Raw genomic sequence first — 17,716 nt, 5'->3', positions numbered from 1 at the left:
GCCGTTTATCTCTTTGTTGGATTTCTCGGTTTGGCCACTTTATGAAGGGATGTTTTATGCGTACTAAGTCCCCAGAATTTTTCAGGCCTTTTGCTTCGCCAAGGAGGAAACTTTCAGCCCTGATTTTGCAGGCAGCGCCCTATTGACGACAGCCTGTGCTGCAGGGAGCCCGCAGGCCCCTGCTGGCTGCTCCAGCCCCGGCATCCCCCCACGGATCGTCCAGTGGCCCAGTGGCGAGTGTGCACCCCCGTCGCCTCCTTCTAATGCCAGAATTATTACTGGTTTGGAAATACGTTATTACTACCTGCTGTCATTTATCTTGCAAAAAGCCTTATGGAAGCAAAAACTTTCGTGAAATTTGAAATTCATAAATAAGGAAGAACGTCAATCCTATTTTAAAAGATTCCACTGATGTTTGGTGATCCGTATGGATTGTAGTGATGGAAATCTGGTCACTTGGAGCGTTACCGTTTCTTAGAAACAAAAAAATATAGAAAATTTAGAATTTTTTAATTTTTTTTTTTAGGGGCTCGACGTCCCGGCCCCCGTGGGGCAGTGAGCAAGAGTCCTCCGAGCGCCAGAGCGGCGGCCGCGGGCCCTCTCGCAGCTGCGCTCGATGGTGCCGAGGTGCTTCCGGGCCGGGCATGGCGGTGGCGGGGGAGCGGCCCGGGGGAGCCGCGGGGCCGGGCACGGGGCATGGGCAGGAGCCCTTCAGCCCCTCAGTGCTGGGCACCAGAGAGCAGTGAGTGGCGGCACAGCTGCCGCGGGCGGGCGGGGGCGATGGGCCGCGGCGTGGCGTGCCCGGGGAGGCGGCGGTCCGGCCGGGTTCCTCCCGGCAGGTCCCCTGGTGCTGCCCCGCGAGCAGCAGGCCCGTGCTGTGCCCCAGATAACTCTCGTCTGGTAGCCCCAGGCTTCCTTCTCTGGGCATCTTCTACCCGGTGCCTGGCAGACAATGTGCTCCAGAGGAATTTACTATCTAGATGATACCGTGGACGTGAAGTGGCACTGCTACACAGATACTGTCTTTTCGCCTTTTCATCTCCTCACTCTGTACATCTTGTGTACATGTATTAATGCAGTATCCTGTCCTTTCTCCACTCCTACCCCCCACCCCCGGATTCTAGCTGGGATGCTGCATATGAAAGAGAACTGCAGACTTTTCAAGACATTGGAGATGCTGGGGAAATTTGGTAAATAAAAAAACTCCACCAAAGTATTTCTATTATTTCTTTATAAAAATAGACAATATAAAAACATGAGCCAGCAATTTAGTGGTTTACTGAATAGTTCTGGATGTTGGCAGAATGATGGGGCATTTTAATCTTGAAGCCTCCAGTGCTCTTCTTGCCCACTTTTGCAGTGCAGATTTTTAGGCTGCACTAGCACAACTGTCATTACATAGAAAGAGAGCTGGTAGTTGTGGTGTGTGTTAGTAACAAATGTGCTTTTTATCCCCAAGCTCAGGTTTAACTATGCAAATTGCCAGTGTTTTTTAGTATATGGAAGGCTTCACCTCCCAGAGTTGGTGTTTCAGTGAATTTTAAGACTATGTGATTAATTTTAATTTAAACAAAAACATGGAATATGAGCTATGGCAGTTGTTACCCAAGTGGTTCTGTAAGAGGTGCTTTGCAAAAGCTGGAGAGAGGGAGCAATGAGCTAAACTTGCTGTGTCTTTTGTATATTTTTGCTGTCTTAATTACCTGAGGCCTTGTTTCTCATAGGTTTGGAGAAGAAAGCATGGTTCGCATAATCAGATGGCTGGAAAAACAAATGATCCCCCTTGACAGCTCTGTGCTTGACATTGGAACTGGAAATGGTGTTTTACTCGTGGAATTGGTTGGTATATTGCAAAGATTGTGCTTTTGATACAGTATCTGTGCTCCAAACAGAGTAGTTTAAATACAGTTCACAAGTGACAATAGTAATTATGGCAAGCTGTAACTTACGTGAAAGACAAAAAACAGACAACCTAAATTAAAACTTATATTGTAGGGTTTTCCCCATCAAAAGAACACTGGTTACTGAGCATCAGATTTTATATTTTCATTTGGCTTAAGAGTATTAGTGGAATTCACTTTGTGTGGTTGATATGCTCTAAAGAACATCCTGTTACAAAGACGAGGCATAGCTGCAGGTGGCTGTGGGACCGAGGTGTGTAACTCCTTGAACCAGCAGTGCCATTATGGGGTGCAGACCTAGGAACAGAACATCTATGTTGTTCTACTGAATGGAAATACCTACTTTTTTTGCTAGACATGCTCAAACTTCCTGTTTCTTGGTGCTGCCCAGAGTGTCAGATTTCAAAATACACAGTATTTCTTTAAATCAGTCAGCCTGAGTATCCCATATTTTAACTTCACCTTTCTGTTTTCCTACGTTTAAAAATGCATTTCTTTCCATTGTGTAAAACACCCCCAGATAAGGAAATTTACTAATACACGAAGTACTCGTGCAAAACCAGACCCTTTCTCCACACTCAGTTCTGGTAATAACATTCATTATCAATGTGAAAAGTGGTTACACCCAAGGTTTTTATGTAAGTGATTTTAAAAGCTGTTAACACTTCTTTTCAAGAAGTGTCTGTTTCTGTCAGGGTTGAAACCCCTTACTAGTTATGTTCTGAAGTGTTACGATGTTGTTGTTACACAGTGGTACAAGATGTTTAGGAGTTCCAGTATTTTTTCCTGTTCTTGATTGAATACTTCAGTATAATACTACAGGAGAGGTGTAAAGAAAGGAGCCGTCATATTACCGCAGTTTCTCCATTGGCTCCATTAGTTGCTGTAGAAATTGAAAGGGCTGTAAGTCAAAGTCAGGTTTATAATGGAATTTTTTTAACATGGACTTTGATTTTGGAAGAGTTTGAAGCCTTTATGGGGACTGGCTGCTACACTGCAGCACAGGAGAAGTTGCATCATCAAAAGCAGAAATTGCTCATCTTATTAAGAGGAATCAGCCTAATAATAATGACTGTTAAATGCAATGCTGGCTAGCTCTATCAGTGTTGAAACATCCAACAGAAAAATCTTAATTTATAAGATTTTGATTTTATCCTGGCCCCACTTACAAATCTGAAATTGATTTTCATTCTGTAATGGGAAAATGACAGCCTCTTAGCTTTTAAAACTATTAAACTGCCATAAGAGCACCCTCTCCTCTTACATTAAGCACCTCAAAGTACTGTAGTTGCTTTAATAGGAAATTTTCAGTCTAGTTCCCATTTGAAAAGTGACTTCAAAAATTACATTGTTTATTGTTGCTCAATAATTCAGGATCTGACTTGCTTAGCTGACGTAAAAGCAATTTTTTTTTAGTGATAGCTGCTAGGCTTTGAAGTTAGGATTCTTTTGGCAAGCACATTAGCTTCTGTAGAACACTTCTGCTGTTGGAGTTGGACTCCATAATGTGATAGAAATGGCAATACTGAAAAAGGCAGCCAGGCTTGAGTCATACAGGACGTCAGTAGCACCCCTCTAAAAGGTGGCTACTTGAGAGTATGTATTGGACCAACATCAGACCAGGAAAAGGTGCTGTAGAGTATGGTTTGTTGGGGAATACTGGGCCCTGGCATGCTGTTAACAATAAAGAATAGTAAATGGAGGTATAGCAAGAAAACTACTTTTAAATGCAGCTAGGTCTAGGTGAGATATTGTCAGTTCCAGCAGGGAGTACTGCATTAAAAAGAGGCAGAATAACCATCCAAAAAGCAGGTAATAAATAAAATGAAAACAAGAAAATGCTGGATCCTGTGTAAACTGGCCCTGCTACCCAACTAGAAGGCAAAGCATCTAGCACGCTGCTAAACGTCTTCTATGTGCATACTGCAGGGATCTGCCCATCTGTAAGCTCCAAGAGAAATGCTGCTGGAGGCTTCCTCTCTTCTTTCTGCTTGTTTTAAGGATCTTGGATACATAAGTGGGACCCCATGCTGGTTTTGTATGTGCGGTAGACCATGGTCCTACCCCTGTTAACTTCAGGAATCTGGTAGGCTGCATCAATGACCTAATTTTGCCTTCCAAAAGTTCCAGCTCTTCTAAGGAAATGTTGCTGCCACATAAAGCTCTGACCTTCTCCTTTTTTTCTGAGTATTGTGGGAGCCAACGGTATCGAAAAACTCTGAAGCACAAGGTATTCACCACCCAAGTGAGAGCGTCCACCTGACTGCACCAAAGAGCCAAACATGAGGCAGTGCTGATAACATTGCAAAACTACCTTCTGCTATTTAATCTGCTCTTTCAAGAATTAGTAGAAGAGTGCTTTATAAATACCACCTTCAGGACAGGAGTCCAGTTGCAGAATGCAGCGCAGTCATGTTTGGCGCTTGACTGAATGATCCCTTCCAGTCCGTACGTAGTCAGGCCGTACAGGTCTAGCAGCATTTAATGTTGTTTATCCTTAAACTTTCCTTCTCCACCCCAGAGACCATAGGAGGGAATGGGAACTCCCTGAAGTGACTCAAGCTCTTCCTTTCCAAACAGAGGAGCTGTTGTGGGAACAACTCTTCCACCCCCAAGTCTTCAGCACAGGCATCTCAGGAAGCTTGATTTGCTCTGGGGAGGAACGTGGGCAGAAGCCTGAGCAAGATGCTGTTCTTCATCAAGTGCAAACAACATGGTCTTTGTGTTTAGCTGAAATTAGTCCTCAATTAAGAACAGCTGGCTAGCACTGAGCTCACATGGGCTGAAGGGTTGCTGGAAGGAGGAAGGACTGTTTTAAAAAATTCTCATAGTTTTCCTCACTGTTGAGGTATTGGCCTTTGGAACAAGTGGATACGCAGCTGACTGCTTAATGCTAGTTAAAGTCCATGTGTTGTTCAACACTAAAACTAACCCGAGCCTCCTCCCTCCCTCTGCTGTTACTGCCTGCAGCTGGCCATAAGATAATTGCTCTTCCTGTTAGGTTTGGATCTAGCCAGACCAACTGACACACGTGAGACCCAGATCTGGTCACTTCAGCTTCTACCTCAGAGTGAAAATGTGTCAGTGCCCCCCTCCCACATGCCCAACTCCAGCTGATGCAAGGTGCCCGCCCACCTGCTTTGCGAAAGGATCGCTAGGATCTCACTGCCTGAGTTCACTGAACTGGGTTATTGTTGTCTACTGCAAAGTTGGATGAACAGAAAGTCTGTGTGTGCTGTTTTACGTGGTGCATAACCTGCCTGAAAGCTGCTGATGCAAAGACCTTGCAGCATGCAAATAACTGCATTCAAATAGACGTTAGCATGAATAATTAGAAAAAATTAATGTTTTGAAGTGGATTTCTGTACTAGTAAAATGTATTACGTATTTTGGCTCTTCCACTTGGGGTTATAAACTAAATAATTGCTCAATCTCAAATGTTATGTAAGTGTCAGAGAGGTTTTCTTCTTCTTTTGAAGCATCTGGCATTGGCACATGTTCTCATCACTGAAAATTCCTGGTTTCTAGGTTACTTTTGGTGCAGATAAGGGAGCCTGTTTTCCTCCAAGGGTGTTACTTTTCACAGTTCTGCTCAATTTTCCACTTGTTGACATAAACCAGCTTTCAGTCAGTAGTTCTTTTGATGAGGTATTAGGCAGAATGGACTTATTTCAGCTCATTCCCCCAGCTGTTTGGCTCTTGCAATGGTAACAGGTATAAATGATAACAGGAATAAAAATGAGGGGGGTTTTTTTTCCTGTCATTAAGAGGAGGAGAGATGAGATAGGTTATAGATCCAAGGGAATACACTTGTTGGATAAAAAAAAATTGCTAGCACACTGATTAAGACTCTCTGCTTCTGTCTAGGCAAAATCTGGCTACATGAATCTCACTGGGATTGATTACTCTCCTTCTGCAATACAACTTTCAGAAAAAGTAAGAGAGAAAGAAGGGATGTCTAACATTAAATTAAAGGTAAGTTTTGAGAGAAAGCTTATTGAGGAAATAGGAAGCAATTGAACCCAAGATTAAATGGCCTAATTGATATTCAAATGTACTGAGCATACTATATTTATTACGTATTCTGACATGCATTTGTGAGAAAACTCTAACCAAATAAATCTATTTACAAGATTTTTGGTCTTTTTGTTGTTGTTGTTGTTTGTAATAGTCATTAGTAACAAGATTCCCCTGCTTCTAACAGGGAGCAGAATGGCAGTTTGCTATTTGGCGAGTTCTGTATTTTAGCTGCTACATTCTGAGTTTCAGATTTGGGATAGAGGATGAAATCTTTAAGTGATACAATCCCTACCTGTAGCTGTGCAGTAGGAAGTTTGAGAGGCCCTGCTGGAGCAGGGGGTAGGACCAGATGACCTTCAGACGTCCCTCCCACCCTCAGCCATTCTGTGATTCTGTGGCTGCTTTTCATCCTGAGCTCTCTGCTATGCTGTTTTATCCTCCAGCTCTGTACCTGTATGATGTCTCTGTTCTTGTATGTCAGTTGTAATCTCTTTGTGGCAGGCACTGTCTGTTCTTCTGTATTTGTACAGTGCCTAGCACACAGCACCTAGGAAACCAGGGATCAAAGTATAAAAAATGTTCTAAAGAATGAAATTCAAGTATGATAGTTTGAGCTTTGGATGATGGGTATACACATGGGCTTTAAAGCAAACAGATCATCACATAATACGTAGAGAAGAATCTGACATGGCATTGTAAGTGTGAAAAGCATGTGAGTTACCCTTTCCTTAGTACACCTATTGTCAGGTTTGAGGCTTTTTCTTTTGAAGTATTGGGTTGCATTAAAGATTCAGGAGCTCCTGAGTAAAAGATTGTTTTCACAGTTGTAGACTTCTGGTTTAGGTGGAAGACTTCCTGGCTCCATCAGCTGAGCTGTCAGGATTTGAGATTTGTATTGACAAGGGGACTTTTGATGCCATAAGCCTTAATCCTGATAACGCGGTGGGAAAGAGGAAGCAGTACCTGAGTTCTCTCTGCAGCGTATTGAAACCAGAAGGCTTTTTTCTCATAACGTCTTGCAACTGGACCAAGGAGGAGCTATTGAACGAGTTCAGAGAAGGTAAGTAGTCGAACAGAACCATCTGCTAATTTATGGTTGTTCAAGGATGTGGTGGGTAAATTTTAATATCTGTGTTAGCATATTGACTTTCTCACATCAGGATTAGACCTGGTAAAGTGACTAGTAAATGCTTCAGCCTATCTCTCCTCCGTTTTCCTCTGGAATTACAGCTTCTGCATTTGCCAGTACCAAGGGAGATGAGGATTTTGGTCTGGTTACACTGGGAAAGCGTATATCCGGGTGATACTTTTTTTCTTTTGGTTCTTTATTACCAGATCCAGTTCACCCATCCAATTGCTTTGAAATTGGGGTAACATTGTTACCCATGTATAGGGGAACTGGCAAGTCGGTGACCATACCTTTTACCTCACCTCGTCAACCACCTTTGTGATCCACCCAGAAGGGGTTTTTTTACATGCCAGTTAGCTCCTGAATCTCATGCCTTGAGGCTTGAAACTCGGTGTGGATCTAAAACAACCATCCCTTCTGGGGAACTAAACTTACTGGCAAGTTATCATCTTTTGTGCCATTAATTTGTGTGAGTCAGCTGGCTAAGATTTTTATTATCCATGGAAGGGTTTCAGCTGTATAAAGCAGTGGTGCAGTGTAACAATACAGTCCTATAAACTTACAGAGTAAGTTTTCCAGACAAATAAAGAACGGTTTGCAAAGGGTTATCCAAGAGGCGAATAAAATTACTTCCTTCTAATAAGAGTATTTTAATTTCTGTCTGGCAGGATTTGAAATGCTGGAGGAGCTGCCAACACCCAAGTTCTGCTTTGGAGGAAGAGTTGGAAACAGTGTAACAGCATTGGTTTTCCAAAGGAAAAAAGTGAGGCCATCCATCTTGGAGAAATTAGATTAGTTGAGAAAAGTCTGAACTTTAAACCGGACAGAAAAGCTCAGACACGTGTGTAAATAAATGCTCTTTGAGTATACAGTAAAATACTATGTATGGAACTCTAAGGCACTGTAAAACATTGCCCTAGAAACATTTCAGCTTTGCATAACTTGCCCGTAAATTTTGTCCTTGCTACAACCTCACTTGTTTTAGGGAAGCTGCAAGTTCATAAGTGAGAGAGAAATAAGGCATTCTAAACATGGAGACTAATAGAACTGAATTGTATTTGTGTTTGGAACATAAAGGTTACCTGGTATTTAATTTCTGTGTTGGTAATCAGTGACCAACAGAGGTAAAAGTATTGTACAAAGCAAAAATCTCATTTCTCTGTTGTGTGGTGTAATAGGGAACAAGCTTTTGCAATGTAAGCGCTGGATCTTTTATTTTTTTCCTCAGGTGAACATGAATGTAGCTGTTAAAGAGGAAAAATAATATAAAAGCCATACACTCACCAAAAAGGGCCAGTTAATGCTTAAAATTCAGATTTTCAGAGGTTCTCAGACTCTGCATAGTTCGGTCTCCTCTGAAATAGCTCAACCCTTTTCCCACAGAGGGAGTGTTTTTAAAAATCTCACTTGCCTCAATGTGTGCATACTTCATCAGTTATTTTCACTGATCTCATAAATAAATAAGTAAAGGTGTGATGTTGCAGTCTTACTAGCATGTGACGTGTGCCTCCTTCATTATTAATTTGCTATATAGTAATGTCTTCAGAGCCAACAATGACAGTATGTTTTCCAGTGAATTTCTCAGGGCAGCTTTTAGCTGCATAAATCCAAAAGAGTTCAAAGCATAACTCTCCATTCCTTTTTCCTTTTTTAAAGTATTGTGGTTTTTTTAAACTTCTGTGTGTGATCTTTTTACTTAATTTCTTTACCTTTATTTCTCCTATTATTTTGTATTTTCAGAATACTACTTTTGCTCGAAAGGTAGGAAAATGAGATTTCTTTATGCCTTGACAAACACGTTTGCAGGTGACAATAGACTTGTTCTTTCAAGCATCAAAGGGGCCCTATTAGACAATCGAGTTTTGTTTCACAGGCGAGGTCATGTTTGCTTATCAGATAATTGCTTCTCCTAGTTTGCAGACTTCTCCTAGTTCCCAGGGTTCAGGAGATCTTTAAGGGTCAAGAAATACTTCTAGTCCCTTCCCAGGATAGGAAATAAGGCATTATTTGCAAGTGGTGAGTACTCGCTCTGTGATCCATCTGGTGATGTCATCAGGGTAGGAATCCTAAATTCTGCATGTTTTTGCAAAATCGGATGTACTGGTTCCATTGGAAAAGTGGTCTGTTGGCAGTGGTGAGAAAGTTTAGTCCCAGTGAATAGCTCTCTGCATAGTTGGTGAGGTTTGGGTTCCTAACTTTACCAAAACCAAGTTTTGTTATCGTCTGGGTAACTTGCAATACGATGTATTGCGCCTGCCCAGCAGGCTTGCAGCAGCCCACAGGACTGCTATGAAATTTAAGTGGTAATTCAGACAGAGGATTTTTTTGATGGAGTAGTACAAAGGATTCAAAGTACTCTACTGATCACAACCTCGGTAAAAAGACCATGGCATTTTTGCAGACAATTTGGCATCAGATAGAGTTAATACCAGCAGATTTTAATTGGCAAGTAACTCTGGCAGGATGTGTTTAGGGTATGTGTTTTATTCCCATCTGTAATTTTTGCTAATGAAGGCATGATATGTGTTTAATCATGGAATGGAAATAAAGTCATGGCTGTCATGGATTTTCTTTTAATCAGTTAGGAGGAATTTAACAATAGATTCACACTCCATAAGATACGTAATGTTCAGGGCAAGTATTGTTTTCTCCTTTTCATAGGATTGATTATTATTAGATTTTGTTCTCTACTTAATATGTTTATATCATTTATGAAGCTAAAAATAAGCTTCCTAAAATGGTTATGCAGAAATTTTGTTATCAGAGATCATGTAAGCGTGTCATGTAAGGTGCATGATCAACCAGTTTCAATTAGTATTTTTAGCAAGGCGTTTGGAAGCAACGACAGTAATTCACTATTTTCTCTTGCTACTTCATATTGCTGTTTTTCAAATGTTCTGGACAGCTATTGTATTTCTTTTTGTTATTATTTCCTCCTACGTGAATGGATTTTCTATCAGGGAGGCTTCTTAGTGGTGGGGAAGGGCTGAGAACCAACCTCCTCTTCCAGCCTACTTCATTATTTGCCCAAGTCATGGATTATTGAGGGCTTCCACTTCAAGCATTTCCCTGCCACTTCTGGGCTATACATAGCCCCATAGGCAGCAAGCCTATGCTTTACTTTTGGCATTGCAAGGTCCAGTCATGAGATGGAGATACACACGCTAATGTCACAACTAAAATGTCATCCTGCTGCCCAAAGGTGCCACAAACCCGTTAGGAGCCTTAAATTCTGGTTGTCAAGAGGAGTTTGGGACAGAAGTGTGTTTTTCCCATGGACAAGGGTCTGGGCTTTGTCCATAGGCAGTTGTCTTCACATCTCTGTGGTGGTTTGGGCCAGAATTCACGTGCCTGTCTGCTTCTCGAGTCCATATAAAAGTTTTCTATTAACATGCTCAATAAAGCTGAGAAGAGCAAGCCTGCAGATAGGTACCTGTGCAGGGAGGATGGGTAGGGAGTGGAAGAATGGAGTGGCCCTCATGTGTGGAAAGGTTTTGATTCCTAAATTTGTCATGGCCCCCCTTTAGTCTCAAATGAGTACACAAGCTATTCCTTGAAAGTAAAGATTTCTCCATCTGGTCTTGAATATGAATTTCACAGGCCCAAGCACTTTCAAGTATCACAGGAGAGTAGGCAAATGCTTGTAAAACATGTTTTAGGAGATTTATTTTAAGGCAATAATAACCAAAGCCTTACTATGTAAAATCTGCTCTGTTGGAAACCTGGCATTTTATGAATAACGGAGTCTAGGTCGCAGCTCTAATACTGACTTAAGCACCAGCTTTTTTCTAACTAGCAGGATTTGGAAATGTCATGTCAAAGAATGTCCTTGGTGTGGGGCAGTTCATCTTGCTAGATGGTTCTTCATGAGGGTACGATCTCTAAATGTTAATGCTTTTCAGTGGAAAACCTCTTAAAAGAAAAAAAAGAGAAATTATCAGTGGGTTAGGAGAAGTGAGCCTTTGTAGTTGGGGGAGTGCTTCACGCGTCCGCGAAGGCTGGTATCTTCGTGACTACACAGCGGTGTGACTCGGTTTCAGCTGCAGCACCAGACTAGAGGAGAGTAAATGCAGCATTTGAAATAACATTTTGCTCCATTGTTTTGTTATCTGAAGACTGTATATGTGATTTCACTGTCAAATACGAGGTTTGAGGGTAATGAAACTAACATCTTTCATGGATCTTTACAGTGGTTGAGCCCACAGGCTCTTCCTGCAGTGCTGCGTTTAGGCTGGGTGCCGCTGCAGAGCTGGCATACCTTGCTGGAGCTGGATATAGTTTTGCATAAAACATAGGCAGAACGGAAAGGGTTTATGTTCCCTTGTTGATCGACACCATACTGAAGGATAAAACTCAGTGCCAGTGGGCTTTGCATTTGCTGTTACGAGCCAGATGCCAAACTCAATGAGATGCCTGGAAAGACTGGAAAGGGAAGGGAGGTCTTGGCCAGTGTCCTCCAGAGGGGTCCAGAGCCTTGAGTGGAAGTCTCTCCCTTTCTCCCTAAGCGATTAAACCTCAAGACTGGCTGCAAGCTAGATCTCATGTTCTCAGTCAGGTGTTCCCAGTGGTAGTGTGTGCAGCTCCAGTGATAACATGAACTACTTTGAAACTGGTAGTTGTGAGCTGGGTTGTGTGGAGCGTGGCAGCCTCTCTCTGTACCGACCTTTTCCTCCAGGAAGATGGGCGATGGCTTTTAGTGCATAAGCCCTAACAAGCAGCACCTCCACCAACATCTGTGTTTGGTGGAGCTCAGACATCCTATTCCTGACTCCTGATATATGCTATTGTCAAGAAAATTGCATTTAGGGAGTCTCTTCTGAGGCATTTACTGGGAGAGGCCATTGTATTTGTTGTCCTGTTGGAAAAGCGTGGAGCATTTTACCCCGGATTTTTATGGGGTGTATCAGGGAAGTGAACTGTCAGGATGAAATATCTGAAAGAGGAGACTGAGAGAAATTAATGAAATAAGTATTGATTTGAGATGTCAGATCTAGGGGAATTTCTACACACGGGACTCTGCTAAGAGTGTAGGGTAAATAGGTTCTCAAGACAAAAAGCCTTTGCCATTTCAGCAACACGGTACTTCCTTGAAGTAAATCCTTCCATAATCATGTTTGTATAAATTAAAAAGTGAGAAATACCAGACATGAAATTCAGACACAACTGAATGAACAGAGAATATTCAGAGGGAAGGATAATGTTCCCTTACTCCTTGACTTCCTTTCTGGTGACCAACTTGTTATTTATAAGTATGTTCATTTAACGGTCCTTAAGGAGGAGGAATAGTCAACTGTAGTGCTGCCTGTAGGCTGTTTTTCAAATGTTAATTGTTTTGGAAGGTTTAGAAGATGCGGAATTAATATTTCCTTCTTGAACTCTGTATAATTCTGTGGTGTGAAATGAAGAATTTCTGGGAGCTACAATTTTTTTTTGAGGAGCTGTTGGGTTACATCAGAAACACAAGAGAATTATGGCAGTTGCTCTTCCAGACAGGGCTGGCAATGATGAAGCATGTAATTCAGGCTTTCTGTCCCATCAGGAGACTATTTCTTCAAATCATTATTGAGAGCATCAGGCTGAAATAACTGTTTGATTTATGGGCTCACCCTCCCAATTTCAAACCCAGTGTAGCAGTACCGTTTCTGAAAACCAGGAATGGCCAGCTACCTTGATTGTATCATAGGGTTTGGGGTATTTGACACCTAAGCGAAAGGAGACTCTCGGTGTTTTTTACTTTTTTCGCAAAATTTTAAAACAGAGCATTCAGGTGTTTAGGGGTTTAATCCTGCCATTGCTGTTTACAGGACAACTGGTTCTACCTGAGCAAAAGAAATGTGTGTCCCACCACACAGGTCTCAGGTGTGAGTCTCCAGAGAGCAACTAGGGTGTGCAATAAACAGGGCAGTGCGCAGACTGCCCCGCAACTTCAGTGCAGTAATAAGGTGTTTCAAAGAGTGACCGCAGGATACCAATGTGGGAGCTGTGGCTGTGGTACAGGATCTGCTGTACAGAACCAGGGCAACCTCCGAGGCTCAGCTGATGCCTTCACAGTGTTATCCTTCTCTTTAAGCAATAAAAAACATTCTCTTCTAAGGGAACATGTCCATATAGACTAGAAATGGAGATGTTCTCTCATATCATTTGCATCCAGATTGTTCCAGTTCTGCACAGGTTTCTGGTGTGACATCTGTGGGCCTGAAGAGTCAAAGGCCTGAAAGGGCAAATGAGGGGATGAATTGAAACCACTTGCTTCGAACAACTGGGCTTTGTAAAGGGTGAAACCACTTGTACAAGGTAGACGGATACCTGTGAAGCCACGAAGCTGAGCTGACACAGCTTCTTTGGAGTTATTTTTACGTAAGGAGGAGTTCTTGGATAGTTTTTCTGGCACATTAGGCACAGCATGCTTTGCTTCATCCTTGACGCTAGCTTCCATGCATTTCCATATTCCAGGAATGCACTGACAGCACTGTAGCCATTGTAAGGAAAATCCATGTGTATATATACCCTGCTATATCCATTCTACTGTGTTCCAGGGTACCTGGTAAAAGACTGCTATTCCATACCGGTCAAAATCTTTAAGTATGGTATTTAGCAACATACAGCAAAATTTTCAGGGTTTTGGCACTCACATTGCTTTCCTAATCTTGGCATGCAGGAAGGTAAAGAACACGGCTTGCTACAACAATAACTGCTGTATTTTATAGGCCCTCTAAGCACTTTAACGTATCAAATTGTCTCCCGTAAAATATGTGGAGAGCACATAGAAAATAAACGGGCCAGGGCTTTGCATCCCCGTTGCTCGCTGCCTTTGCTGGGGTAAGAAGAGAGGAAGGCTGTGCTGCACAGCGTTACCTGCCCTTGGGCTGAATGGGCGGTACGGGCACCTGCGGAGGGGACAGCTCTGTCATGTGCCTTGGCTGGAGTTGCGTTGAGTATGACCTAATCCTTGTGGGTAGCAGCTAAATTAAGGAACAATTAATGGATACCTAGGGCTTTCAGTGAAATGGGATGAGGTGTTATAGCCTCAAGATAAAGGAGGAAAAGGAACGCTGGCATGTTTTATTTGACACAAATAAGGAAAAACCCAACCTGTGGCTTGATTTCCGTTTGTTAGGTAACAGAATAGCTTGAAATAAGCCCATTTTTAGGTTACTAGGAAATTAAAGTGAGTGCTGTCAGGCAAACAAATGATGTAGCTGCAAGGTAGCATATAAATTCTGGATAATCGCAAGTGCCTAAGTCTGTGCCAGAGAGTCAGGGCTAATAAACACTGGCAAGGGAACAGAAACGAACTTCAGCACAGTCACTCCAGCAGCCAAGTATTCATGGACAGTGTCACATGTCAAGCAGAGGTGGGAAGAATGTGCATTTATTGAGTAATTTGAAATGTTGATAGGGTTGTGAACGGAGACCTCTCACTAGCAGCACAAAGACATGCACGCATGGTGTGATAAGCCTGCATCCAGCCTGAAACCGACCAAGAAAAGGCGGGCTGAAGGTTCGTCAGTTAGATTTTCCCTTATGCTTCCCCTAAAAAATGAATGAGTTGGTGTTTCACACAGAAGGATCTAGGCTCTTTCACCCCAATTTGCAGTAGCAATTAGCCTCACTGGCTGCTGCCCTACCCTAGGGCACCTGAACGCCATGGGTACTGCATTTCTGCTTATCCAGCATAACGTGCTGCTCTGGGGCATGTCCACAGCTGCCTCGGTTTTTGTGAATGATGGACAACTAACCCTTGGCTTATATTAAGCCGATTTAGAAGCAAACATACCTGACAAAGTGATTAGCGCATTCAGGTGAGAAGAGGGCTCGCATATGTATTTGAAGGGCTATTTATTTTATCCGTCAGCTGTTTCCATTGCACCTAGGCTGGGGCAGCCCGTAGCTTAGCCGTCATGCCCTCTGCCAAGGCAGGCAGGGAGGGAGGCAGCAAGCGAAGCGGGGAGCCGAAACGCAAAGCTGTTATGTGCAAGCTAATAAATTTGTGTGAAATAACAGAAGTGTGAAATAAAAGAAGGATTTTTGTGAATTTGTGTGAAATAAAAAAAGTGTGAAATGAAAGAAGGATTTTTAGATTTGGTGCAAATCCCCTTGTATGCCAGATGTAGTAAGAACTACACTCCTCACTACAACCCTCTCTGCACAGCAATGCTTCGCTTGTTTAGGGCATTGGGTGTCCTTGATTCAGATACTCTCTGACTTGGAACACATTGATCGTATTACAGAGATGTGCTTGTTCCCTGGGTATGAAATACTTGTTAAAAATACTTCTTGCTGTTACTTAGATTCTGTGAATTTCAGAATTTCCCCTGAAACTGGAGTGTCGCTTCTGAAAGTGGTCTCTGTTTTGTGCTGTTGGAGACCTTCAGTGGAGCCAAGATGTCCTTGAGCACACGGTACGACTGGGACACTCTTGACTCCCTGCTTGGCCTTGGGCGAGTCCCTTACCTGTGTTCCTTGACGGGCAGGAGAAGCAGAAGGATAAAACTATAAATAACTGGGATTACTCAGGTGCTCAGAAGAACAGTGCAGAGTTGTAGGTCATCATGAAAAGGACACTGCTGAAATTATTAGCAACTGTGGTGCACATGACTTGGATAACAACAAACTGGAATGGACAGTGAAGTGTTTGCAAGGCTACACAGAAAGCAGGCTGCAACTGCAGCCAAATCCTGTGCACTGGAAGCGAAGGGAATTGTGTCTATCCAGAGGGCTTAGCACTGTCACATCTAAATATTTTAATGACTTGGACCCCAGTATAATTTCAGAAAGACGATGGGGATCCTTTGCTTTTTTCCTACCCACAGAGTTTCGTCTCCGTAAGGAAGGATCCTAGTCAGTGGGTAGCAAAGGCGCTGACATCCGAGACAAAAAGACAAATTAAATCAGCTCAGAATTTAACTGAATGAATTTTCAGTTCACGATGACTAAACTCTCATGCCCAGTTCTTTAAAGCTTGAAAATGGTTTCCATCTTTTCCCCTCTGACAAAGATCTTCTGCGCTGACACCAAAGCAGGGACCTATGGGCAGCCTTTACATTTAAACTACGTTACTGAAAATAACAATCTGTGGAAAACAGGTTTATGCTTGGGCAGCAGGCTTTCAGGCGTGCTGGCGACGCTCCGCAGCCAGCTTATCTGTCGGGAAGCACGGAGGGTGAGAGGTAGGAAAGGCTGGGTTCAGGCCATGCTGCAGAAGCAGAAATCAACTTTCTGCTTGGTTCTCGGAGCCCAAGCCTGCACTGCGCGAGGCTGCCATGGGAATGGATTCAATTACACTGCAAGCTTTATTACAGAAATATTCAGCTGGGAAACCATAAGCAAACATTTTCAAACTTGATTCCCAAAGTTCTGTAAAAGGAGTTTGCAAGCGTTTTATGGCTAGTAGCCTCGGTATGTGATAAGAAAAGCAAATACTGAGTGGGACGGAGAGGAGCTTGATGTAAAAGCCCCTTTGCATCATCAAGCCCTTCTTCCCATTCGTAACCCACTCATACCAGTCACTTCTGCCCAATGTTATACACACCGAGTACGAAGCCACTTTTGTCAAGATCAGTCCTTGCAACGCTGGCGGGAGCTGCTCCACCGATAAATTTTCTCTGGCTACTGCTGCTTACTTACCTCCTTTCTGCTTTATTATGTTAGATACTGATAGTCTTCCTCGACATTTATTTGGTGTCTTGGGCCATGCATCAGCAGGGCAGGACATCGGAAGCGCTGCAGAGTGACACAGCTAAAGCCTCCCCAGCCGTTCCGTGCACGGATGCCCTCATGCGTTCCTGCGTGCCACCTCCAGCAGCGTGCCCGGTAGATGAAGTTTAGCCCTGGATTCATTCCTGATGACATCTGTGTTGTCTGCTTGCATATGTTCAAGATTAATGTTTAGGCTCTGATTTGTAATGAGTTCTAAATCTTCCTTTTAGCTGTCATGTAGTTTCCTTGTTCAACTAATTACGGTCACTCTCGGAAGAAGCCTACGTGCTGTGCGCAGGGCAGCCTGGATGGATGGAAAATGTTATTGTTAGGACAGATTGTTTCTAAAGGCCATCTCCCAAGCGAGGCCACTGCAGAGGACCCATGGCCACCTTTGGTCTGGCAGGGTTTTGCTCAGCTTGTGTTCCATCGAATGCTTCTTCCCAATAGCAACAGTGGAAAAACAGTGGAAAATTAAGGAGTGTGATTTTTTGCCGAATCCCACCAGTTGGGTACCGATGGTGCACATCTGTGGCGTACTAAAACTTAAGGGCTACTTCATGTTGGGGGGCTCTTCTACGTGTGGCTGCAGGAGCCGTGCTGGGAGCTCCACTGGAGCCCTGCTGGGAGCTGCACTGGGAGCTCTGCTGGAGCCCTGCGGGGAGCCCCACTGGGAGCCCACTGGGAGCCCTATGGGAGCCTTGCTGGGAGCCCCGCTGGAGCTGTGCTGGAAGCCCTATGGGAGCCCCGCTGGAGCCCTATGGGAGCCCTACGGGAGCCCTATGGCAGCCCCACCGAGAGCCCTACGGGAGCTCTATGGGAGCCCTACGGGAGCCCTATGGGAGCCCCACCGAGAGCCCTACGGGAGCTCTACGGGAGCCCTACGGGAGCCCCGCCGGAGCCGCCCGTGCCGCGCCACCAGGAGTCACTCTCGGCCGCCGGGCGCGCAGTCCCCGCGGGGGCAGGG

At 43.6% G+C, this 17,716-nt stretch overlaps 1 protein-coding gene across 1 annotated transcript; it reads left to right on the top strand.

Annotated features, from left to right (window-relative positions):
- Positions 1-590: 590 nt before the first annotated feature.
- Positions 591-9,616, top strand: EEF1AKMT2 (EEF1A lysine methyltransferase 2). Its single transcript, XM_056352858.1, has 6 exons — positions 591-742; positions 1,125-1,190; positions 1,725-1,839; positions 5,769-5,876; positions 6,765-6,981; positions 7,719-9,616. The coding sequence occupies exons 1-6, from the start codon at positions 645-647 to the stop codon at positions 7,844-7,846; spliced, it is 732 nt and encodes a 243-aa protein (XP_056208833.1). The 5' UTR covers positions 591-644; the 3' UTR covers positions 7,847-9,616.
- The last annotated feature ends 8,100 nt before the right edge of the window (positions 9,617-17,716 follow it).

The sequence above is a fragment of the Falco biarmicus genome, chromosome 9 (assembly GCF_023638135.1).
Source record: "Falco biarmicus isolate bFalBia1 chromosome 9, bFalBia1.pri, whole genome shotgun sequence".
Lineage (NCBI taxonomy): Eukaryota > Metazoa > Chordata > Aves > Falconiformes > Falconidae > Falco > Falco biarmicus.
This window is presented reverse-complemented; position numbering and strand designations above follow the sequence as displayed.

What these genes read in the sequence shown, in the direction of transcription:
- EEF1AKMT2 (XM_056352858.1), top strand. Translation starts at nt 645, where the DNA reads ATGGCGGTGGCGGGGGAGCGGCCCGGGGGAGCCGCGGGGCCGGGCACG. An exon ending in GTGTTTTACTCGTGGAATTG is followed by an intron (nt 1,840 to 5,768) that starts GTTGGTATATTG and finishes GCTTCTGTCTAG; the next exon opens with GCAAAATCTGGCTACATGAA. An exon ending in ATTGAACGAGTTCAGAGAAG is followed by an intron (nt 6,982 to 7,718) that starts GTAAGTAGTCGA and finishes TCTGTCTGGCAG; the next exon opens with GATTTGAAATGCTGGAGGAG.